Source organism: Cetorhinus maximus, chromosome 2, assembly GCF_964194155.1.
Source record: "Cetorhinus maximus chromosome 2, sCetMax3.hap1.1, whole genome shotgun sequence".
Taxonomy (NCBI): Eukaryota; Metazoa; Chordata; class Chondrichthyes; order Lamniformes; family Cetorhinidae; genus Cetorhinus; species Cetorhinus maximus.
Genome location: NC_135880.1, coordinates 133,244,221 through 133,271,046, shown reverse-complemented (window position 1 = coordinate 133,271,046; position 26,826 = coordinate 133,244,221). Strand labels below are relative to the sequence as shown.

General features: G+C 39.9%; 1 protein-coding gene across 2 annotated transcripts in view; it reads right to left on the bottom strand.

The window, feature by feature from the left end:
- Nucleotides 1-26,826, bottom strand: part of LOC144697550 (sodium/potassium/calcium exchanger 2-like) — a 302,291-nt gene that overhangs the window by 97,731 nt on the left and 177,734 nt on the right. Inside the window, exons 2-3 of one of the 2 annotated variants that reach the window (XM_078569600.1) lie at nucleotides 16,996-17,104; nucleotides 6,670-6,720 (exon numbers count right to left, since the gene is read on the bottom strand). In XM_078569600.1, the coding sequence (XP_078425726.1) occupies nucleotides 6,670-6,720; nucleotides 16,996-17,104 (160 nt within the window). The remainder of the gene's footprint in view (nucleotides 1-6,669; nucleotides 6,721-16,995; nucleotides 17,105-26,826) is intronic. The other variant, XM_078569608.1, reaches the window with a different exon arrangement.

Sequence of the window (26,826 nt, the reverse complement as noted above, 5' to 3'; positions counted from 1 at the left end):
GTATCATTATTAACATGGTTCATTTTGCCCCAACATTCACTTCCCTGAGCACTAATTTATTCTGCTTCAGGTGTGGAGATCTCAGTTTCTCAAGTTGCGTCTTTGGCCCTCAGCCACCAACCAACCACATTAGCTTTACTTCCCTTAACCCATGGTTCAGTCTGTGTACCTGGTGAGTAGTTGAACCATACAAAAATTCGACATTTGATGTGCTGAGATTAGCTGATCTCAGCTGAGAGACACAACCTGGGTTAGGGAGCAGGGATGAGCTGAAGGGCCCCAATCTCACTCTCCACCAGTGAACCCTGCTGGTTTGTTGATTTTGGGTGAGGGCAAGAGTGGGTTTGGCCCTGATGCCCTTGGCAATCAAAATAGTCAAGGCGGGCACATGAGGAATGGTCATTGGACACGGAGTCTATGGAACTACAGCCCGTTTAGGAAGGAAGGGAAGAAGGTTCGGCAAGAGAAAGGAAAACAGAGGCTCCTCAGTCAGGTAACTTTACCAGGATTACGTACAGGATCTTGAGTGCAACCTGTAACTAGTGGAGTGCCAAAGGGATCAGTGCTGCAGCCTCAATTATTTACAATATATTAATGACTTAGATGAGGGAAGTGAATGTACTATCACTAAGTTTGCGGATGACACAAAAATAGGTGGGAAGGCAAGTGGTGAGGATGACACAAAGAGTCTACAGAGGGATATAGACAGGTTAAGTGAGTGGGCAAAAAACTTGGCAGATGTGGGAAAATGTGATGTTATACACTTTGGCAAGAAGAATAGTGGAGCTGAATATTATTTAAATGGAGAAAGACTGCAAAAGACTGCAGCAGAGGGATTTGGGAGTCCTTGTGCATGAATCCCAAAAAAGCTAACATACAAGTTCAACAGGTAATAGGGAAGGCAAATGGAATGTTGGCCTTGATTTCAATGGGAATGGAGTATGAAAATAGGGAAGCTTGCTAAAACTACACAAGGCACTAGTTAGACCATACCTAGAATACCGTGAACAGTTTTGGTTCCCTTAACTAAGGAAAGATATACTGGCATTGGAGACAGTCCATAGAAGGTTCACTAGGTTGATCCCGGGGGTAGAGGGATTTTCTTACGAGGAGAGGTTGAGTAGGTCGGGCCTGTTCTCATTGGAGTTTAGAAGAATGAGAGGCAACCTTATTGAAACATATAAGATTCTTAGGGGGCTTGACGGGGTAGATGCTGAGAGGCTGTTTCCCCTTGTGGGAGAGTCTAGGATCAGAGGGCATAATCTCACAGTAAGGGGGTGCCCATTTAAGACAGAGATGAGGAGGAATTTCTTCTCTGAGAGTAGTGAATCTGTGGAATTCTTTACTGCAGAGGGCTGTAGAGGCTGGGTCGTTAAGCATATTCAAGGCTGAAATAAGCAGATTTTTAATCAGTAAGGGAATCAAGGGCTATGGGGAAAAGGCAGGAAAGTGGAGTTGAGAATTATCAGATCAGCCATGATCTCATTTAATGGCGTTGCAGACTCGATGGGCCAAATGGCCTACTTCTGCTCCTACGTTTTATGGCCTTATGGTCTTATAAGCCCTGGAATTCTGGCTCTAAACCTTTCCTCCTCTCTTTCTTCCTTTAAGACACTTAAAACCCATCTCTTTGACCAAGCTTTTGGACATCTGCCCTAATGTCACTTTTTGTAGCTCGGTGGCGAATTTTGCTTTATAATGCACATTGGAAGCACCTTGGGACATTTTATTACATTAAACGCATTACATAAATACAAGTTGTTGCTATGATTTATACTATGCAGAGCTTTAAGTTATTTCTTATAAAGTGTGGAAAATTCCAGTATTTCTTTGAGGAATGTTCTACTGTACAATGCCAATTAATCACATCACTACTGCTACTAAAAAAACTGTGGCTGCCAGTGAAATTTCATATACATCATGCATTGTGGAACATATTTATGGTACACCATCCTGGTAATGATACTTACACAAAGCACGTAATCAGGTCATTGAACATGGTTGTGGTAAAGATAAATACACGTATACATTTCTTTCACAATGTAGCATCCCTTGTGAAAATTGGGCTCTATTAATTTGTACTGCCATATGTTTTGCAAAACAAATGTTTCTAGCAGCCAGTATGACTTCTGCATAATTAAGTTTTCGGAGCAAACTATTATAGAAATGCCAACAAAACTATGTCTTAGACATTTCAGCTTCAATGCAAGTTTTAGTCAGAGCCTCCAATATCATGCAAATTCTTAGCAGTTCTGGTCACATCTGTGGAGAGAGAAACAGTGAACTCTGCTCTGATGAAAAGTCATCAACCCAAAACATTAATTCTCTTGCTGTCTCTACAGATGCTGCCAGAACTGTGAAGTGGGTTTTTTGGTTGTGTTAAAACTAAAAATGAAAAGTTTTGTTCAGTAGTTTAAAGGATAAGTTGCCTGTAATAATAATGTTTAGTCAAAAGTGCTTTTAGTCTATTTGTTACAGAAAAAGTTCTTAAAATGTGAAATCTTGTTGTGTCATCCCTTCAGCTATCAACTGAAAGCTCAGATTTATTTTTAAACGTTAATGGTCGCTATGGAGATCTTAAAATATATTCTATATTTGCACAGGGACATTGTTAATAATTACAGGGCTTACAAGTCCCTAACTTACTTTCTTATAAAACTGAGAACCAACAAATAACCATCTCGCTACAGTTTTGGATATAATGGCCCAGATTTTGTGTTAATCAAGGTGAGGCTATCAGCATTGACTTTTATGGAATAGATTGAACAGCAACTTCCTGAATCTGCACATGTGCAGTTATAAGTGGAAATCAGGAAGTTGCTGTTCGATTTTCCCTGCTCCTCCACAAGCTTCATTATACCGGTACCTCACTGAAACTCTCAGCATTTAACTTTCTGAAATGCAAGAATTTGCTGTACTCACCCATTACACATGCCAGAAAAAGACAGGACTAGCACATTTAGCGGCAAATGAATCTTTAAAGGAGTAAGTCTTAATTATTGCCAAAGTACCACTCTGGCACTGAAAATTTCAATTTCAATAGTGGAGTCTCATTCCTGAAGAATTGAATTATTGGAGATTTGATTTTATTTTCTCTTTTGTCTCATCTCTTTCTCTTAATCTCAACTTTCATTCCCTCTATTTTGCTCTGTGTCTGATGTTATCAATAATTATTCTAATTTATACTTCCTCATTTAAATTCCATGGGGCTAATTTTAACCCTCCAAAAATGTTGGGCTGAGGTAGGGGAGCGAGGGCGGGGTATGTAAAAATTTTAAAAACCTCAACACAAACCTGGAGCCACTGGGTGAGCTTAATGGAGATGGGACACGAGAGAGAACTGCCAAGGTGCTCTCAGGAGGTGCGTTGGCCATGTAAACATGGGAGCCTCATATTTAGCTTCACATACATGTTTAACCCTAGCCAGCTGTGCTTCCCAGATCTCGAGAAACCCAGCAGCCCAAGGGAGGCAGGACGACTTCAGGAAAAACATAATCACCTTTCCAGTACCTCTTGTGGGCCAGGAGCACCCATGCTTTCTCCTGGTCCCCCACGTTTACCTTATTCCCTGGGATTGCAAACAATCCCCTGGCCCAAAAGAGGCACCCCCTGCACTGCTCCAAATTGGGATCACCCCTCCACCCCCCCCGCCACCCCAGAAACATCACCTTCAGGGTGAGTGATTGGGCTCGATCCCCTTCCAGATTTGGGAGCTGGAACCCCCCCCCCACCTCCCCAATAGCAGCTGCAGGATTCTGATTGTTCCCTGCCCGACTGGAAGCCAAGCCTATCAAGCAAAAAACTAAGTCCGCAGTGGATTTTAAGCTCCATAGCATGCAGACGAACCCAGTCTTCTGGGTTTCCCATTTGAATTTCTACTCTCCTGCCTTAGAAAATTCTTTGCAGTAAATTTTGAGGCCTGCATGTCTCAGTAAGTACTCTTCAATCCGAGTGGTTGAAGAGCAAAGCTTTTGCTTGCTTTACACGCAAAAGCTACAAGTCCCCTGTAGAGGGCGCCACACTGGGAAGGATCTGTAAATAGCATAAATTGGCATAAAATCTCAAAACATTTGCAGGCAGCTGTAAGCAGTGATTCCATTCCTTCGCTGCTGACTGAAAAATCCGGGTGATGTATTTACCGCTCAGCAAATTTGGCCTCCTAGCTGCATGACTCATGTCCGAATATTTGTGAACAATTTAGGCAAAGCTGATGATTGCAAAACTGCAAATTTTTAAAACATCTCTCTTGCTCTCAATCCCACTGCATCAATGATGTCCAGGCTTGCTTCATACTTCTTACATTAAAGCATATGGAAAGTGATACTGTGAAAGTATTTCCACTTGTAAAGCTGTTTTCAAGCCAACTGACAACTTTGTTTTGCGTGCTTTCAGAACAGTACATTAGTAGAAATGAGTTTAAATGGCCCATATACTGACAGAATATATAAATACTAAAGGAAATTTAGTCATTGATGATGATGATGATTGCAAATTAGTCTTACACTGAAAACTGGTGCAAGGGGACAATGTGCTTGCAACATGAGTCTGTTGATGAAAGGCTCATCTGTGGATTGGAAGTTGGGCCTCATCTACAAAATAATGGTGAGTGGTGAACACCAGTTGGGCATCTCAATGCAACTTGCTAGTTGAAGCCCAGGGAAATTCAATGGCCCCACGGTATTCAGAATTGCTGTGGAGTAAAATGAAAACTCAGCTGTTCTTCCACGGTCTTCAGTGGTCCTTTAAAGAACTATAGTTTAGGCTGTTATAGAATTAAAAAACCTGACTGATATATGCTCATCCAGGCTTTCACAGAACTTGACTTTGGGTTCCTAAAAGAGACATTAGATGGGCATCCCAGGTGCTCAGCGACTGGTGCACTGCTCATGCCAATTTCCCTGGACATCACACTTGGTAACCAGTTCCCAGCTGACTATTTTTTGTCCAGGATGACAAGGATTGATCAGGATGACAAGGACCATTTCCTCCCCATCTGCTATTTTTAAACTTTGGGAAACTATTTTAAGCTCCATTGAGGATCCATCTGGTGGGAGAATTATTAAATCATTTGTTTTCTCCAGGATCTCCTTGACATTAAGAGTAGTCAACTGTTTCACAGTGAGCCAAAAATCAAGAGAAAATATAAAATCAAACATACAACTCCCATCCTAGTCATAACTCATTAACTTGGCAGGTCCTGAAATCTCAATCTTTCTGTAATAAGTAGGACGAGGATGGTTAGTTTCTAGTCACGGAACTCTATTATGACACTCAGTTCAAATATTCCAATTTACAGGCAAGCAATTGAGGAAATGCTGGCTGCACAGTTGAGAGTTTGCTTATTTTCAGTCCCAGTTTTAGAAAAGTTAATTGGTGTGGGAAAGGGTTGCAAGGGCGAGGTTACCACAAAGTCTGTTCTGAAACACAAAAATTACCATCAAATCTCAAGGACTCCTAAGCACACAAATACATAAATAACTTTGCTAAGTAACTTTGCTAAACTTTTGCACGTTTCTGGCTGAGGCAGAACGTAGGAAGTTTCAAAGTAAGAATGTCCAGGGTAGGAAACAAATAATAGTCCAGTGTTTATCATCCTAGTTAAAAAGGCAACTATGGAGAAAGATGTGGTAGAATGATGAAAAATGGAAATTCTAAGCAATGTATTTGCATAGAAATGCATCCGCCCCTTCCCAAACCTGAAAATAGCAGATTTTTAATTTAGTTTACACACCTAAGGGCATCAAGAATTCCTAGGAAATGCATACATATATTAATTTTAGGCTAAGGCTCCTCAATAAATGTTCCTTAACCTCAATCTCAATCTCAGTAGAGCACCCCTTATATGTGGCAAGTTTTATTTCCTAAATCATACATGTTATGTTTTGAGTAAGGCTGCTAACTTGATGTCAACCAGCACAGATCACGAGCAATTTTGTCTTATAGATTTGCACACAGTAAGAGCTGGATTGAGAATTCTCAATCTTATTTTTGGCTGGCTCCTGACAGCCAGCAGATACAAGACACATTTCATCTCATTGTTCTGGACTCAATCATATCCATATTTTAGAGCTGAATGCTATAACCAAAACATGGATGTGGTATATCTCTTCACTGAAGTGGACCAAATGAAAACACACCATGTTGGAACCTGAATTTGTCTGTCGATGAGGGTAAAATGACATTTCACCAGCATCAGAACCCCAAGTGAGTTACCCCCAGTTTACAAGCCAGTTGCTTAATTGCTTACAGGTGAGGAAGATCACATTTTAGTGATCAAGATACACACATACGCACACACACACACACACACACACGCACAATTGCAAAATCACAGAGCTGAGAAGGTGACGGTTACTTTTATTAAAGAATGGAGCACAGTTGAAAACAAGGAAGTAGTGAGGCATAGGAAGTGACTGAAACACTTATAAACAAGAAAAACAGTTTCATGTTACATTCAAATATTTTAAACATCACCACATTTTACATTTGTTATACCAATACACAGAAACAAATGAAACATTTATGTAAAGATGTAGTGAAGACCAGGGAAAAATGTTAAATGACACAATGAGACACGTACATTGTTAAAATGAATTTTTATTGTAATAAAGAATGCGTATGTTCATGGCTTTACAATAATGTAACAGAGAAAGATGTTGAAGTTCTTACCTTCTTCTGTCATTGAGTCATAATATTTTAGTTTTCCATATGCTCCAAGTTCTACAACATCACAGTAAAAAAAAAGACAAATGAGCAAAAAGCAAAAAAAGAGATCAAAAATCAGGAAGCAGCAGAATGCAATTTAAGGCACACACATAAGTAACGTGCTCCAAAAATCAGAGGATTTAAGATCAGTGGTGAATGTTAAAATACGAAATTTAGAATATCGCTGCAACACACTCATCAATGTTCAAATTAGGAAAGTAGGTGATCATCTTCTTGAACAAAAATAATCAATACCATGTGAAAAATGTCAGTTTTACTCAGTACATCATTCTTAAACACGTACAGTTTAGAAAATTGAGGTATACAATGAATGCCAAAAATATGCAATTTTTTGTCTTCTGCTCAAATGACATTTTCTTAGGGCCTACCTTCCAAAGGAAAAATCAACTCTATAATTCATTTTACTTGATACGGTAAACATTAATTACTTTAAATTGTTCAAGGCTTTTGTACTACTCGAGCTATTTTGCTGATTAGAGATTTTACATATACTAATAAAAAGAACAGTCCCCATTACCTTCATCCCATTAAGCTCCCAGAACAGATTTGTGGGTTATAATGAAAAGCCAGCCAGAAAAAAAAATTGTTAGATGTATTGTCCTCGAACAGTACACATACACCATTCCCTTTGCTTTTTCTCACATCCTATAAAATAATCCACATAATTGCCTGTTGTTTTTATTTAAATTAATGATTGCAAAATTTAAATCTTACCAATCAAAAGGATGAAAACTATTATTTTTAAACCTGATAATACAAAGTTATTGCTGTTCCATTCAAAACTATTGTAAATCTCTCAATTAAACAAAAGCTATTTTTATAAATAAATGTTAATTACTTCAACTATTTCAATTTTGTTTCTTTGATTAGTATTAGAGCCACTGTCCAGTAAAAATGCAATTAGAGTAAACTATCCACCCCTATTCAGGTTAGACACGAGCCTCCCTTCCAGGTCCAGTTTTGCTATCGGTTTGGGTTGGCTGGCAGCATTTCTTGACCAAGTTGGGTGGTAATAGATTTATGCATCACTGCAGGATTTGAGCACAAAAAACTATTTTTCTAAACTACATTCTTAAGTTGTGTGTAAGTTCAAATACTGTATCACACCGACAGCTTTTGTTAAATGATATTTCATGTTACCAAGGAGTTTCTGCAATGTTAGTAGAATTGACTCAAGTCATCAGTTAAGGAATTTGGCCGTTTTATTTTGTAATTGCTAATATAGAACAGAATCCGTTAAACCAGATTAGATCTTGTTACAAAACAATGAAACATCTGTATATGTCCATATGTTTATAATCTACATTTTACTTCTAATATATAAGGGGGAAAGGAAGGAAAATGGAATAACTTCTTTACTTTCTGCAACAATGTGAGTGCCATATTACCAATCAAATCACTTAAATAGTATTTAAATAAGAAGCAATGTGAATTCCAACACTGACCTGCATTTAGTGAAAATCTTGAGGGCAATAAAGACCCAGGAGCTTAGCACTGCATACTGATGCTAGATAGAATTGATAGGATATTGATTATTTGGAAACTGATCAATATCCTATGGACTGCCATAATGGCTACATAAAAGTATGTGCAAAATCTACAAGGTGCAGTTTGTCTTTTAGCGTTTGATAGGTAGAGTGAATGCATTACGATGTGACATTTATCTCAATTAAAAATATATTGCTCAAGAGAGAGGGACTGCTATTGACTGAGTGCTCTTGAAGTGAACGATTGATGAACTTCATCACACATACATACATGATGATCTATCCTCATTAATCTGCAACCTCAATAGGTATCCCTCATTAGCCCTCCACTGTTTTGACATCTGATACAAGGGCATGGTGTTATTTGTGAGGTCGTGTTGGCTACATGTCCCTTTTGGAAACCTTCTGCCTCCCCTGTTATCCTGACACTGGATAAAATGTTTCCACTTCCTGTTAGATGGGAACTCTTTGTCACTGCCAAGTGTGGTGATGTTGATGAAATCTCTCCATTTAGAATAAATGAAATCCAAGCTATTTGATAGTACAAGTGGGTGGACTTCTTTCGCATCTAGTTTCATTTGAAAAAGTATTGAAATTTTTATTTATAAAATAAAACCCCAAAAATCCAGATGCAAGAGATGAGGAAATCAAAGTATAGCCTCTTTTTGCTAAACTGATCAAACCAAATTGATGCCTTTAACGCTGCATATTTATCAGATAGGAAACACTAATTTATTGACATGTTGTTTATAGGAAAGGTTGTGCAAGTTAGTCACTATAACTGAAGCAATAAGCATTATCTACATTTTTAACAATTAATGTTAACAGGTAGATTAGAGCAGTTACTTATTAAAGCAAGGTGGTGACAAGGTAGCTCTCTACAGCAATTCATGACCATAATCTTAGTAAGATAAATATGGTAAAAGCTGTTTAATGGACCATTGGATAGGACCTTAGTTTCTACTATAGCGTATTAAATGCTGCTGAATTACGAAAAATCTGTAACAACTGTTTTACTAAATGGAACAGAATTTTTATATAAAATTGGAGCAAAAGGTGCATTTTATATTTTCCTCGGATTTTATTCATTCCTGGAAGATTATTCACACTGAAATATGGTGCAAGCACTGGCAAAGTTCTGCTTCCTCATTTAATTGTCTATTCTTCATGTGCAACCATGTGCCAGTCAGGCCAAAATATTCCTTCAGAGTCAGGAGAGAGTGGTGGTTGGATTGTCAGATCAGAACCCTATAAATATGGGTTTCCTGCACGTTCTGAATTTAACAGCAAGACATCATGTAAACTTTCAGCAGGTTTTCCTCCCAAGAGGCAGCAAGATTGTTCCTATCACAACCCTTGGCTATGGGCATCAAGATGGAGCTAAGCAGCTAAATGGAGTTGAGGTACAGATCAATCGTGACCTAAATGAATGCCAGAACGGAGCCAACGGGCTGTATAGTTTAATCCTGTTCCGACGTTAAGGTCAGATAATTCAGCACAACGAAGGATTGAATCTGGGAACTTCCCCTTCTCCATGATTTAAATTATTGACTTCACTATCTGGATCAGATATTATACTTTAATCAATTATGTATCTATTTTTGTTCCATTTTTATTTCATAGATAGCACTTACATTCATAAATATTAAATGGATAAGCATCAAATATGAATTTGAAATGCTTTGCATGCAAAATGCATGTTAAAACACTGAATTGTATCTCACATTACACTAGTGCTATCAGTCAACCAAACAGTATGGTTGTGTAGTAATTTCCTACTGCCAGTATACAGCGACAATGTTTATTTTGTTTCCCTTAATTGGGATCTAGTGGCTTTTGGATGGCTTCTAATCCTCAGCTATCTGTAGTAAAAAAAAAACAAGCAGTTGCACTGATACACAAGGAGCAACATCAGTAGTTCCCATTGTTTGGGCATTATGGATGCCACTTCAAGACCAAAGTAGCATCTACTGAGCATGCGCACACTTCTGCCATGAATTGGATGCCATCTTGGTAAAAGGCAAACAAGAAGTGTCCTTTACCCACACCTGAAGCAGGCATTAATCCATTTGCAATTACAGAACCTAACACCTGTTTCTGGACCCAATTACAACCTTGATTTGGCCAGAAGTAGCGAGTGACGGTGCTGACTGCCTCCAGGGAGGCGATTGCTGAACACCATACAAGTGTTAAAAAAAAGTACTTAGTATAATCAACGCTGCTTTCAGATCAGAGATCTCTGACCTCATTCATGATTCTGAACTCCAAGTCCTGCCAATTCCCAGACACTGGCCACTATCCCCTAACAGCAGTCCTGATGTGTACAATCTTCCTGCCCAAGCCACCTCACCATCAGTACTCCCGAGGCCGGTGATATCCTTACTTGACTCTGCCAATAGTACTCAAAAGTCTGCGATTTTCCTACATGGCTTCTGACAGTACTCCTGAAATTCCTCTCCTACCCCCATCCCAACTCCACCACCCCCATTGTGCTCCTGATGCCTGTGGCCTTCCTAATTGACCAACAGTACTCCCCACAGTTCTTCAAAGGTCTATTATCTTCCAACCTGAATCCCTAACAGCATTCCTAAGGTCTGTGATCTTTCTACCTGACCTCAACAGTGCTCCTGAGGTTTGCATTCTTCCTGCCTGATCCTGCACTGACCACGGACTCATGGACCCATCTATTCCTCCCCGAGACCCCTGCAATACAACCCAGTCACTTGCTTGAAAACAGCGACCTGCAGCACAATGCACATTATGAGAAGGCTTGAGCCCTAAAGCCTGGGGCCCCTCAGGCCTCCCTTTTTGAGAGCAGGCTGTTCACACTGTGGGATTAAGGCAGGGACAATTAGGCACTCCTGCATTTTTAGACCATGGAACGTTACAGGGGGACCATCTGGCATAGCTTAGACTACTGGCACCATAACACTCAGAAAAGGTGTCACATTTTTGTGGCATAATGCATTGTGCAATGTGCAATACCTACATTCATTGGGCAGGATTTTTCACTCAGTATGCAGGTGAGCACCCAACACACCCAAGCACAAAATAGCGCGCAACGATGTCTGGCGAGCTCCCGACATCATCACACACTCACGCGATATTTCAGTCGGCAGGCGTGCGCGAGAGTTGGCAGCATGCCCGCTGACAATTAAGAGACCTATTAAGGCCATTAATGTATTAATTAACCTGGATTTTTCACTGTTCACCCAGCATTACAGTTGGCGGGCAGGCGAATCGGCTGTGTGGCTTTTGGATTTTTGAGTAAACCTCATCCAAGGCCGGGATGAGGTTTCTGATAGTCACTTAAAAAAATAATGTTTGGGCAGAATTTTTATAATCTATATGTTTAGGTGAGTGGGTCTGATGTGTGGACATTTTTTTTCTGCATTTTAAAATCTTTATTTGATGGTTTTAAATTCTCCAGCTCCCTGGGGCAGCTCTCTGCCGTCAGGGAGCTTTCATTGTGCGCTCCCCTGCACCGACTTCAGCATTCGCACTCTTCCCGCCCCCACCCTGGCAGCGCTGAGCCTTTCGGCAGCAGTTGGTAGGCTGTTTCCCAGTTGCTCCCAGGACCACCCACTGGGCCTGTCCGACGACCTCAAAATCCTGCCCATTAAATTGTTACAATAGAATCTCTCAAGATTGGTTAATTACTGACAGAAAGCTCAACTTGCATACAGATGGAACCAAAGCGGCTAAGGCGGCCAGGTAACTCAGGACTATGTTAGTTCAACAACATGTCACTGTAAGCAATAATCTGCTTCAATTTCCCTGGAGCAATTAATCTGTTGCACATTATGGACCTCATTCACAACTAATGTTATATTTACAAACTTTGCAAATAATAGTTTTCCTCAAAGATTTTTTATTCCCAAAGAACTAACATGTTCCAATGTCTCTATTGGATAATGAGGATGCTTAGGAACATAGGGGCAGGAGTAGGCCATTCAGCCTGCCACACCTGCTCCGCCATTCAATACGATCATGGCTGATTATCCAGTTCAATGCCCCTTTTCCCCACACTATCCCCATATCCCTTCACGTCATTGGTATGTAGAAATGTGTCAGCCTCTACTTTAAACATACTCAATGACTGAGCTTCTACAGCCCTCTTGGGTAGGGAATTCCAAAGATTCACAACCCTCTGATTGAAAGAATTTCTCATCTCAGGCTTCCCCCTTATTTTTAAGTTGCGTCCCCTGGTTCTAGACTCCTCAACCAGGAGAAACATCTTGCCTGCATCCACCCTGTTTATCCCTTTAAGTATTTTGTAACTTTCAATGAGATCGCCTCTCATTCTTCGAAACTCTAAGGAATACAGGCTGTTTCCCCAAATTCTCTTCATAGGACAGTCCCAGTTTACCCAATCTCTCTTCATAGGACAGCCATCCCAGGAACAAATAATAATAGCCTTCTTCAGGTAAGGGGACGAAAACGGCACACAGTGCTCCAGGTGCGGTCTAACCAAAGTTCTATACAATTGAAGCAAGACTTAGCTACTGCTGTACTCAAATCCTCTTGTGATAAAGGCTACCATATCATTAGCCTTCCTAATTGCTTGCTGCATGTTAGCCTTCAGACTTATTGATGAGGACACCCAGGTCCCTTAATTTGTACATCTACACTTTCTAATCTTTTACCATTTAAGAAATACTCTGCATATCTGTTCCTCATACCAAATTTCTTTCAAAAAATTTGAGACCATCTTTTTTCTGTAAGAGTAAGCAAGCATTGGGGTAACTGTAATCAAGGTAATATGTGATGTTTAGGCATATATAAATAGAAATAATCATTTGCCTCATGCCCAAAAGCATCTACAGAAGTATTGCTCCTCAAATTATTTTATGTTTCTTCTGGGAGGTGGAAATTGTTTTCTTTGTAACATATGCTGTGCATCCCCTGCCTTTGGTTGGTATAATCAAAATTAGTTTCCTGCTGAATCCATTTGAGCTGATCTTGCTACTAGATGTTGAGATAAGTGGCTCCCTCTGAATCCCTGGCCAAGAATTTCCTCAGAACTACCCCACTGGTGCGATTTGCCACAAGTATAGCGGAAGCCTCGCTCACCCGTGTAAATAAAGTTTCCGTCGCATTTCTGGTGAAATTAGTAAATGAAGAAGGGGGAGCTCAAAGGATATTGCTGGCCAGGTTTCTCTGCTATGTGCTGAACAGCCCATGGTGCACAACTTACTTTTATCTCCCTAGAATCTTGCAAAGTTACCTAACTGAGAGAAATGAGAAGTATAGGCTGCTAGGGTCTGAAAAAAAAAATATATTTTTGTGTGTAAAATTTGGCTGGGTGACGAAATTAGCTGCGTTGGGGAATTTGAATTGAGGCCTCAAACTGGTTCCTATCAGGTTTAGATGACAAATTCGGTCACCAAAATTAACACATGAGCAAACAGTTATGTTTTGGAAACTTAAGAGAAAATCTTGATTTCTATTTAAAAATAGTGAAAGAAATTATTTTTTTCTTTCAAGCCGCTTTTCATCTGGGATAGTTGGTTTTTTGGAAGACCATTAGACTTGGATACCTTAACATGCCTCTTTGGGTTGATCAGTTGGAGGAACAAGTCTGCCCAGATGTTGGTAGGGCAAGTGATTTGACACAGCACACCATGCTGTGAATTCCTACACTATGTGTAGCAGGATTTGCTACTCAAGTACTATAATCGTTTTATTAAAAAAAAGCTTCAGAAGCAGTGTTAAATGCCCATTTTTGATGGCAACAATTCATTAATCCAAATTATTAGAGACCCTAGATATCCTGATGGGGATGTGGCTGGTCCTCCCAGTGATGTCTCAGGCTTTCCAATGGAGAAACAAATGCCTTGTGCTTGACGGAAAGCATAATCTGCAAGGAAAGGATGGACAGAGTTAAAACTTCAGTCCTCAGATTAGACTACAGTATTGGTAATTTTTGTCATTAACTATGTCTGGCTTGCTACAGTGTATAATTTAGGATAGCATGCAGTTAATGGTTAGAATTATATACTTAACTAGTTGCAAAGCTACAAGAGTCTAGTGATTAATAATTTAAGATAAAATGGCTTGGACGGGGCACGTTGGGTTACTTCAGATGATTAAATATCTGAGAACTTAGTACTTACCAATTTCCAACATGTCTCCCTCCATTTCGCTCACACCACTGATAGATCCAGGAGAAACCAGTTCAGTTGGCATAGCTTGAGCAGGGGTGAAAGTCATTGTGAACTGATCTTTCTTCTGTAGCATTTTGTTTGCAGTGTATTTTTCTTTGATATCATTAAAATGGTTCCAGAATCTTTTCCATAGTGCTTCACCTAGCAGCCCAGGGGGCTGGAATTCTTGCATGAGGAATTGCACCTTAGAAGCTTAAAGTGCTGATTTTATTGCATTTCTCTATTTGCATACCTCTTCAATAACCTGGAATTTTTTTTGGTACTTCATATCATTAACAGACATTTTACATGATTAGCCAGCTTGTTTTCATTTAAGGTGAATTGTTTTGCTGATTTTTCATTAAAACAGCAAATGAAAACATGAGATTTTAACTTATTCAATATTTCATTGAACACTTCAATCCGGCAAACACTGGGGTAGGCAAATCGGGATCTCTTATTTTGGTGCTCAGATCAGAAATGTCTGCTTAATCTATTTCTCATAAGCATCATCTAGCACTTTATTTATTCGAGGAAGGTTTTCTAATAATGTAATAGCAAGATACCGTGAACTCCGAAGTAAAATCAGAAAATGCTGGAAATGCTCAGTGGGTCAGGTAGCATCTGAGGAGTGAGAAACAGAGTTAATGTTTCAGCCCTGTGACCTTTCATCATTCACAAATGCTGCCGTGCCTGTTGAGTATTTCCAGCATTCTCTGCTTTTATTTCTAATAATGATATACAGGGGGCATGTTCAAAGATTTATTTTCTCCCAGGTCCTTTGCCAATACAGAATACAAGTGCCTATTGCAGTTCTTTGAAGGATGATGGCATTTTAGAGACAGCTTCAATGCTGAGAGAGGTTGACAGTTGTGCTGGGATTCACATTCTGGGCAGGATATGAGTGCAAAGTAAAACCGAGAGGGGTGTGAAACGAGAGACCAAATCAAACCTGCCTATTTGGTTAGTATGACCCCTAATTGCCTTTTGAAAATATATTTCAACTTGGCAAGAGCTTGTTCATCTTATTTCTAGATACTGACAGCTAAGAGAGTCTGGAAAGAATTGTGTAAACAATTTAGATTTTTTTCTTAAATAAAAAATAAAATCATAAAGGAGCCAAAACCAAAACAAAAAAAACTGCTACCACCTTAATTTTCCAGGTTTGACTGCATTAGGAAAATTAAATTCTTTTAGACCTGGGCTAGTCACCTCTGACAACATTTCTAACATGCAGTCTTTTATCAATCTCAATTAAGTACTCTCTTAGGGAACAGTTAGTTAGTACAATGAGTTAAAACCTCTAACTACTGAAAGCTGTGTTCTAATCTAATCTAATGTGATGAAGTGAAAGTCTCTGTCCCTTGATGCCTGCTGAACTTTTTAGTGAAATGAATTTGTCCATTAGAATTCATCTCCAGGTGGGCTTAAGCTAATAGCACAAAATTACTCACAATTTGTCACTAATTGAGCAATCTTATTTTTTTTAAATTGCATGAAGATACCCGATGTAGAAAATATAAATGTTGCAATGGCACAGTATTGTTGCTTGGATTAACATGCATCTTTGGGCTGGTGCAATGACAGCTAGTCAGTGTACATCAATCAGACTGTACCTGACCAAGGAGAGAAAATAAACAAAAACAATGTTTCTTTCCCCATCAACATAATTTTTTTCCTGGAAAGTAAAATGCACAATAAGTATCTCCAAAGCTGCACCTGTCCAATGAAAAGTTACAAGTAACATTTGTGGAACTATGCTATCCAGTGTTTTTAGCAAACCGCTGCTACAGATATACGTACAAGACATTACAAAAGACACAGACAGAGTAAAAACCCCTTACCTTGCTGATTAAATCTGAATCTATTGCTCATATCTGTATGATATTTAATACAACAAAGGAAATGAAGAAAATAGCATGGCTATATTGATAAGACAAGGCTACACTTCATGAGCTGGATGTTATAGGTGAAGGCTTTGGAGAAAACGTTTTAATTTTTTTTAAACCTAGATCTTATGTTTGTGACATCAAAATAACAGAATGCTGCTAGTACCTTGTAACTATAAAACCCAGAACACAACTAAATGCCACAGAAGTGACTCAATGAAGTATTCAACCATTCGCCTTTGTCTTAGAACAAAGTTGATTTTAGTCACTCAAGAAAACCTATCCCTGTGCAGAAGACATTAGATTTTTATTTCCCCTACTTGCCTTATGACAGCCAGTTTTCCACTCCATCCAATTTTCTACTCCATTGTCTTCAATTACAGGAGGATTCCCAAATGGACTGTCAATTCACTTTCGTCCATTTTGTTCTATACTGCTCAAGTTGAATTTATATTTCAGTGGACTCTGAAGATTGCATTAGGCAATTGCGCAGGCAATTCACAGCAATTTTCTTCTAAGGGCATGTTTTGGGGGAGGGGAAGGTGTAGCAGTATTTAATCTGTAGCAGGTGCAAGTTTATGTAGAAAGTATCACTTCATGTTATGATACAATGGACTAAAGATAGAGCGCATATTGCTTAAAACATGGAGTACAGTAAAGTTAAGCAAACCTGTTTGTAAAATTTCCTTTTTGAACCATAAGCAATTCTTTGTGTGTAAAGTTTCACATCTGAGTTTGGTAGGTTACCTTCAGCAAGTGGATCCAGAGTGTTGATCATTAGTTGAAAGATGCTATTCCTCATGAGGGTGTTGTGCAGGGAAGCAGAGCTCCCACCCCGCTGGAGACGTGGCTTGGGCTGCAAAATAACAAAGATATATAAGCACTACATTTGTTTGTTTCCTCTGTATTTTGAAAGCCACCACTGCAGAGTATCTGTAAAATGATGAAAAAATTAAAAATATATTTAATATCATAGTTAGTTTTATCTCCACCTCCCTGCATATGGATACACTTCAAATTCCAGTTAATGCAGTATGAGAAACGCGACAGAAACGCCACTGTGCATCCTTAAAATACAATTTCCTGGCATGAAGATGATGCTCATTGCAGTAGAGAGATTATCCAGTTTATATCTATTGTTTGTGCAGCAAGTGGACAACAAACATGTGTGGCCTGTGCTGGAATCAGGCACAGTAAGCTGATCAAAGGAGATAGCTGGGCACTTTAATCAGCTATTGTAGAACACAAACTGCTTATTCTGGCATAATATTCATTTGCAGACTGTTGCATTAGGACGCACTCAATGACAGTTTTCATTTTCTTCAAGATTAATCTTCCTACAATATTCTGAGATACAATTTTGACTTTTCAGGTAAAAAAACATTTTGAATAATACAAGCAGTATATGGCATCAACTCCATTTAATGTATGCAACTTAGCGATAGTTTTCATTTTAAACCAGTTCCTAGAACCCAGCAGCTGCTGGGGATATATTAAAGATGTATTAGGGGCTAAGTGTAACAAGCAAGATTTTTTTTTCTTAAAAACAGTTGCAAAAGACCCTTAAATTGACATTGCTTTCCATATTTGATGTTGATTTTTGATAAAGGATTAACAGCCTGCTCAAGATGCCATCAAGGGAACATTTTTGGAGAGATCCTTGAACTCAATGATGCAAGGAGACTCAATTAATATATTAAGCTAGAATGCTTCAGCGATTATGTGTATGGGTGTGTAAAAGGCATCTCCTTCAAACATTCTCAAGTTCTCCTGCTAACCAATTCCCTCACTAGCAATGGTTTGACCAGCATATTACAAAAAAATTGTATTTGGAAGGGAATAGAAGAATAAATTGAATATTAAAGGAAGTCATTAGTCTTTATAATTGTTTTGAAATTTTTAAATATAAAAGTGACCCAGGGATCATTATTAGGAACACTGCATTTTCCAATATATATTAATGGATGTCCTGGATTTTAGCATGCAGGGCATAATTTTTTAAAAAAATGCAGAGTGGTGAAATGTGCAGACACATGGCAGGTGTAATTTAAACCAGAGAAGTGTGAATAGATACATTTTGGTAGGAAGAATGGGAAGAGGCAACATAAACTAAAATAGTACAATTTTAAAAGGAGGCATAAGAACAGAGGGATCTGGGAGTGTACGTACACAAATCTTTGAAACTTGCAGGACAAGTTGAGAAGACTGTTATTTTAAAAAAACCACAAGATCTTTAGCTTTACAAATAAATTGAGTACAAAAACAGAGGAATTATGTCAAACCTTTATAAAAGGCTGGTTAGAGCTCAGCTCAACTGTGCTCAATTCAGAGTACAAAACTTTAGGAAGGATGCCAAGGCCTTTGACAACAGTCATAAAAGATTTACTAGTGTTACCAGGATGAAGGACATCAGTTATCTTGATAGAATGGAGAAGCTGGGGTTGTTTTCCTTACAGCAGAAAAGATTAAGAGGAGATTTGATAGAGTTGTTCAAAGTCATGAATGGTTCTGATAGAATAAATAAAGAGAAGCCCATTTTAGTGGCGGAAGGCTTGGTAACCAGAAGATACAGATTTAAAGTGATTGGCAAATGGACCAGAGGTGACATGAGGAAACTTTTTTTTCCACAGCGATTTTACGATCCAGAATGCATGGCCTTAAAGAGTGTGTTGGAAGCAGATTTAATATTAATTCTTAAAAGGGAATTAAATAAATACTTGAAGGGAAAACACTTACAAGGAAACAACAGGACTAATTGGATAGTTCCACCAAACAGCCAGCACAGATATGATGGGCCAACTGTCCACCTATGCTTTATCATTCTACGATTCTATTATTCACTTGCCTACTTGTTAAAATGCAAAATTCTCTCATGAATTTAGTGCCAGCTGTACAGTCAGTCACAGGGATGAATTTTAATAATTTTTCTGCTAATCCTTAATGAAAAGGAATGTTATCAGAATGGGATCTGCAGCATCTATTAAGCTGCAGTGCGGTCCCCACCTGATTCTATTCTGGATCTGGGATCTTGAGCTGATTAAGGAATTATCTGCTCATGTTTTAATTAGCCCCCCTGACCCCTGCTTATTCCATGCAGATAGAAACTGCACCGTTAGCCAACGCACATTCTCAAGACTTAACAATTGCACATACATCTATAAATTTCACACGAGTGTGTATTCTGCATTCAGACTTCTTGCAACAGAGAAAAATATTAAGCTAATTTGAACAATTACACCACATGACTTGGGGTGGACAGCTAAGGCACATTAATGACTAGGTATCACACAACATCACCACGAGAACTAGTTGCAATTGCTCCTACCGTGAGCATGTTGGGATCCTTCTGGCCAGCATTGACTCCCTGATGATTACCCACCTTTTAGGTAGCAAGAGGGTGGAGGAAGTAAACAAAATAGTAAACCATAAATTAAATGAAAGCAACATAAAAGACACAATCAGCAAAGCAATCGTAAAATAACTGATGTCAGAAGAAGAAAAAGGCTGTGTATCACAAAAAATGAAAGCATTTCAAAGAAATTTCAGCAAAGAGGTAGAAAATGCTAAAGAGATAACACAATAGACGGCCCTTAAAACAAAGCCTTACACAAAGGTTGCAAAAAAACCTGAAATGTAGAACTAATTGTCAAAGTTCGAGAATTTGTTCAGATGCACAGCAATTTGAAGCATTTATTTGTTCAATATGTGGATCATTAACATTCCCTGGAATAATGAAGCCAACATGCAATTTTACAGGGTTTACCAAATTTAGGGACCAATTCCACTGAAATTATGGTTTTATTTACGAAAGCAAATTCGTTACATGGATGACACACTTTCAATTCTCCAGTTTTTTTTTAAAACCAAACAATTGCCATTGAATATTTCATACAAATAAGAATTTTCCCAAAACAATCAACTGTATTTTTTAGATTTTAAGACATGAGCAATCTTGGCAAGGCCACATTTATTGCCAATTCCAAGTTGCCCTGAGAAGGCAGTGCTGAGCCAACCACTGGAGCCTTTCATTGGTGATGCTCCCGAAATGGTGCAAGGTGAGGCAATTACACAAGTCTTCCCACCAGCTTCCTTATTTTTGACCTTTGCTGCAATTATTTACGACAGAATGGCTTGCTAGGCTACTTGAGTGTTTTTAAAGAGTCAACCACAGTGTGGGACTGCAGCCACATTGTAGGCCAGACCAGATAGAGTTGACAAGCTTCCCTTCCTGAAAGGCAGTACAAATAAGTGTTTTCTGACAACTGTACAGCTTTCATGATTATTTTTCCTCAGACTAGACACGTTTGGATTTTAATTCATAAACACTAGGTTGTTAGTCCGGTACCTTTTTATTTCATTCTTTCACAGGATGTGGGCATCGCTGGCTAGGCTAGCATTTATTGCCCATCCCTTAATGCCCTTGAGAAGGTGTTGGTGAACTGCCTTCATGAACCACTGCAGCCCATGTGGAGTAGGTGCACCCACAGTGCTGTTAGTGAGTGAGTTCCAAGGTTTTGGCCTAGCAATGGTGAAGGAGTGGTGATGTAGTTCCCAGTCAGGATGATGTGAGACTTGGGAGGGGAACTTCTAGGTGGTGGGGTTCCCATGCATCTGCTGACCTTGTCCTTCTAGGTGGTAGCGGTAAGGGGGTTTGGAAGGTGCTGTCAAAGGAGCCTTGGTAAGTTGCTGCAGTGCATCTTGTAGATGGTAGACACTACTACCACTGTACGTTAGTTTAAGTGGTGGATATGCCAGTCAAGCAGGCTGCTTTGTCTTGGATGATGTTGAGCTCCTTGTGTTTTTGGAGCTGCACTCATCCAGGCAAGTGGAGAGTGTGCTATCACACTCCTGATTTGTGCCTCGTAAATGGTGGACAGACTTTGGGGAATCAGGCGGTGAATTACTCGCTGCAGAATTCCCAGCATCTGACCTGCTCTTGGAGCCACAGTATTTAAATGGATGACCAATATTCCACCATATTCTTGATATTGCATGTCTCATTATGTAAAGAAACAGTGGAACCTGCAGCTAAGTCCTTACTAAGGGTTCATATGGTCAAAGTTTGAGATCCATAAGTAACTTCACCACACATATATTTGTAATAACAACTTGTATGAATTAGCTTCCATTATAACTTTGTACAAAAGCATGCACTTAAAACGGTATCAAACACTATAACTGAAATAAATGAAATTTGACTTTGTCTTACTAAAAAGAGTTTAATGCCAGAGTAGTTTTTTTTTAATGAGTGCAACCATACTGCAAGAATTCTAACGCTACCTTCTGACAGTAAGTTCCTAAAGACTAAAACAACATTAACTCAGCACTGTCCTAAAGACACAGGGCCTCAGGTTGATATTAACTTAACAGACAACTCGAGTTATCTGCACCATTTCATTCTGCTGTGATGTGCGATCTGAACAACATTCTGGAGTCAACTAAATGTACTCTCATTGATTTGATGAGATTGTAGTTATTCACATAACGTAACCTTCTGGGAAAATTCATCAAATTTATGATTTAAATTCATGGCAATGTCAGACAATGTCAGATGTATCCATCTGTCTCAAGTTGCTCAATCACCATTGTGAAACCTTTGTAGATTACAAATGGGACCTTCTGAAAATTAATTGCTAATAGAAAGAGGTGAGAAGTGACCCTGGCATGAGATCATGGAAATAATTCTATGGTTCCTTAGCTACTTCTTCCACAGTTAGAAATTGAATTTAAATAAACTACATTTGGACTAGCTTATTTCATGGTAATCAGCTGTGGAGTATCACTCGACAAACTTGCAGAGATTCTATCACAAAATCATTAATTCTTCAATACAAACATCAGTCACCGGCAACACAGAGCTCCCGTCTGCTGTGATCCTTCTGCCAGTATCTGCCGCATAAACATTACCAAGTGCTGAGTAAAAAGACCATTGAATCCTTTGAGACTAGTCCTCCCAGTAATGCACAGTTTTGTCCTATTATGGACTCTACCCAATTTATTTAACCTCCTGTGGGAGGTTAGAAGATAAAACATTATTGAATGTCACCCTGACCCCCAAAAATATTCTAGCAAAACTCCAGAGTCTCAAACTAACATTTAAGCCTTTTCCCTTTGAATGTTTCATTCCATAATGACATTCTCATGGTCCCTACAGCAAAACAGGATTGAGTGCCACAGTGTGTTTGATCATCTACATCTGTACTCATTCCAATATCACTCAGTCTTATTTTAACCAGATATTGATCCAGTGTTTTTTTTTAAAGTTAATCAATACACTATTAAATTCTTTTGATGGGATTCTGTTCTACCAGATCTCCTATGCTATTTCATACACCTCCAATCCCAGCAACCAAATAAAATAGAAAAGCTGGTACAGCCTCAAAAAAAGCTTAAAACTCCAAAAACAGTCCTGAAAGTAGGCTTGATGGTTTTTTAAAAATTCATTACAGGTTGTGGTCTAAGCCACCATTTATAGCCCATCTCTAATTGTCCTTGAGAAGGTGGTGGTGAGCTGCCGTCTTGAACCGCTGCAATCCATGTGGTGTAGGTACACCCACAGTTCTGTTAGGGAGGGAGTTCCAGGGTTTTGACCCAGCGACAGTGAAGGAACGGTGACATATTTCAAAGTCAGGATGGTGAGTGGTTTGGAGGGTAACTTCCAGGTGGTAGTGCTCCCATGTATCTGTTGCCCTTGGTCCTTCCAGATGGTAGCGGTCATCAGTTTGGAAGGTGCTGCCTGGTGAGTTTCTGCAGTGCATCTTGCAAATGGTACACACTGATGCCACTGCTCGTCTGTGGTGGAGGAATTGAATGTTTGTGGATGGAGTGCCAATCAAGCAGGCGACTGTGTCCTGGATGGTGTCAAGCTTCTTGAGTGTTGTTGGAGCTGCACTCATCTAGGCAAGTGGAGAGTATTCCATCAGACTCCTGACTTGTGCCTTGTAGATGGTGGACAGACTTTGGGGAGTCAGGTGGTGAGTTACTCACCATACGACTCCTAGACTCTGACCTGCTCTTGAAGCCACAGTATTTACTTGGCTAGTCCAGTTCAGCTTCTGGTCAGTGGTGACCCCCAGGATTCTGATAGTGGGGGATTCAGTGATGGTAATGCCATTGAACATCAAGGGGCAATGGTTAGATCCTCTCTTGTAGGAGATGGTCATTACCTGGCACTTGTGTGGCACAAATGTTACTTGCCACTTGTCAGCCCAAGCCTGGATATTGTCTAGGTTTTGCTGCATTTGGACATAGACTGCTTCAATATCCGAGTCATCACAAATGGTGCGGAAAGTTGTGCAATCATCAGCGAACATCCCCACTTATAATGGGAGGAGGAAATTGATGAAGCAGCTGAAGATGGCTGGGCCTAGGACACTACATTGAGGAACTCCTGCAGTGATGTCCTGGAACTGAGATGATGGACCTCCAACAACCACAACCATCTTCCTTTGTGCTGGGTATGACAAATGATTTGCATCAAAAAGGCAGCAGCATGCCAAGGGTTTGTAGACATACACAAGATTGGAGCATATTTTTTTCAGGAGAAATCTAATTTAAACAATAGTCTGCAGTAGTAGCGAACTTACAAGTAACGAAAGGAGGATATGAGCGATAAAGATCCAAATCTTTATTTTGGGAATGGGAGGAAATTGGAAATGGAGATCTGGAGCCATGAGGCCCAACAAGTGTTGATTCCTGCACATGGTGCATTTTCTGGCATTTTGAAACACAGTGATTCCGACTTTCAAGGCCAAAATAACTTATCCTGAAAGGGTTGAAAATACAAGGAGGGGATGCAGGGGGCATATTCATCTTCACTCTATTGGTAAACTGGTGGAGAGGTGGGTCTTGCCCATCATTAAACCTGGTCAAATTTTATCCTGTTAAAATCAATGAAAATGAAATCAATTCAGTTCTAAAATAAGCATGTGATCTCACTGCACCAGTTTACCACCCAAGTGGTGGTTAGCATGGCTGTCTACAGCCAATTCCAGCACTTCTCCTGTGGCGTTCAGTTTGATGGGACTGCATTCACTTCATTCCATTCCTACTTATTTTAAGTGGAACCAGGGCATCTTAATAGTGACTTCACTTTCTGTCCCACAGCATGACCTCTACAGATCTCCACCACCATCTATTCTTGGTCTGCTGCTCCTACTGGTTAACATGTTGACTTTTAGGAACATGTTCTGCAGACATGGGGTCAGCTTCCACCTGTATGCTGATGCCACCCAGCTTTACCAAACTAACACCCCTGTCAACAGAACCTCAAATTTAAAATAGTTATCCTCACCTTCATGTCAATTCTTGGCCTTGTGCCCCCCCACTTCTCTATAAGTTCTTCCAGCCCTACAAGCCTCGGCCTGAACTCTGCATTTAAAAAAATTCTTTCATGGGATGTGGGGATCGCTGACAATGCTAGCATTTATTGCCCATCCCTAATTGCTATTGGAGGTAGTAGTGGTGAGCCAGCTTCTTGAACTGCTGCAGAACATCTGATGTAGGCCAACTGTGCTATTAGGGAGGAAGTCCCAGGATTTTGACCCAGTGACGATGAAGAAATGGTGATATACTTCCAACAGGATGGTGCATGATTAAACAACTGAAATGATTGGGCCTAGGACACTACCCTGAAGAACTCCTGCATCAATGCCCTGGGGATGAGATGATTGGCTGCCAACAACCACAACCATCTTCCTTCTGTGCTAGGTAAGACTCCAACGAGTAGAGTGCTTTCCCATTGACTTCAGTTTTACAAGGGTTCCTTGATGCCAAGGCAGAAGACAGCAGCCCACACACTGTTACTTCTATTGGTGGGACTTCATTTGTGCTTGCGTTGGTTCTACATTCTGGCATAGACAAATGAGCTCTGCAAGAAATTCCACTGCAAGATCCTAGCAGCATGATTGGTGTTGAAATCGCTATAATTTCTACGCAAAGTATGATCTGGAGACAGTAAATTGCTATACAAACACAGGTTCTTTCTTAAATATGGTTTGAAAGTTTAAAAAATGTTTAAAGAAAATTGTGAGATCATGACTACAGACTGTAATCAATTATAATCGTCCTTAGGGTCATTCCACTGTGCACTGTTTACTGCCAAAGCCACAAGCTGTCATTTCATTCTAAGTTTTGGTTTATAATTACACTGCATGGAGAGGTAAAATCAATTATTCCGGCATGGATGCAAGCCAGATGCTTATAAACTAATGCTTGCACCTGAAAATAGGACAATCTAGACTAATCCCTTACTGGAACATTTCAATGAGGATTGTTACAAATTGATTCCAAATACAGAGCTGTCAGAAGTGGGATAAAAATTTATTGATTGGGTAGGACTTAGGACGAATAGGCCATTTGGCCCTTTGAGCCTGCTCCACCATTCAATAAGATCATGACTGATCTGGTTGTGGTCTCAACTCTACTTTCCTGTCTGCTCCCCCATAACCCTCGACTCCCTTGTCTATCAAATTTAACTAAGTCTGCCTTGAATAGATTCAATGCCCCAGCCTCCACTGCTTTCTGGGGAAGAGAATTCCACAGATTAACTAACTGCCCAATTAGATACTAACAGGAATAAGAAAAGGTGGGGGTGGGGGGTGGGGGAGAGAGAGAGAGAGAGAGGAGAAATCTGATGGTTTTCTTGATCAATTGGATATTCTCTTCAGATATTTCTGTTATATTTGATCATTTGTTAGTAAAAGACAGACAGTTGAGAACTAAATGTACCATCAGGCTTATATGTATGTAGTGGGTTTTTATTCATATTTATATTTCATATTAGGTTTGATGCCTAACAACTTGAGCCTGAAGTATGCTCCTGATGACAACTATACATGAAGGCAATTGCCAAGCAAATGGAAAATTGTGATATCACAGATACTGGGCAGAATTTTCTGCCTGTCGGGCGGGAAGCCGATCCCAGCCGGGGAAGTGGGCCGCACCACCATTTTATGTGGGCAGGCCAATTAAGGCCCGCCCAGCATGACGTCCGGTGGGAAGCGCCATACACTCCCTGTGCGGGCGGGGGGGGAGTTCCCAAAAGCGAGAGTGCGCTCTTTCACGCATGCGCACGAAAGAGCGCACATCTCCGAGGCAAAGTGCAGCCTCGGAGATCGCTTCCACTTTGAAAATGATTAAAAATAGAAAAAACACAATTCCCTAACATGTCCCCCTCATGTGACAATGTCACAAATTGGGACATGTTCATAATTTACTCTATAACTTTATTAAACTTTTTAAATCCCTGCATGAAACTTCATCCCGCCTGTGGATGAGGTTTCATGTTTTTTCTAGTTGCCGTCAGGGCTCCTGGCTGACCCACCAACCTTGGTTGGACGGGCAGGTCCTTTAATTGTTTAAATGATCCTGTCAGTCAATGTCCTCAATTGGCCACTGGCAGGTCGGCGGGCCCGCAGCTGATTTTGCTGTGCCCCTGCCTTCCTGAAAATTTAAATGGAGCGGGGTGACGTCAGGGGTTCCGCCCGACATCATCCAGCGTTGGCGAGCGGGCCCCGCCTCCTGCTCGCCGATGGCAAAATTTTGCCCACTGAATTTTTAAAAATTCAATCCAGTAAT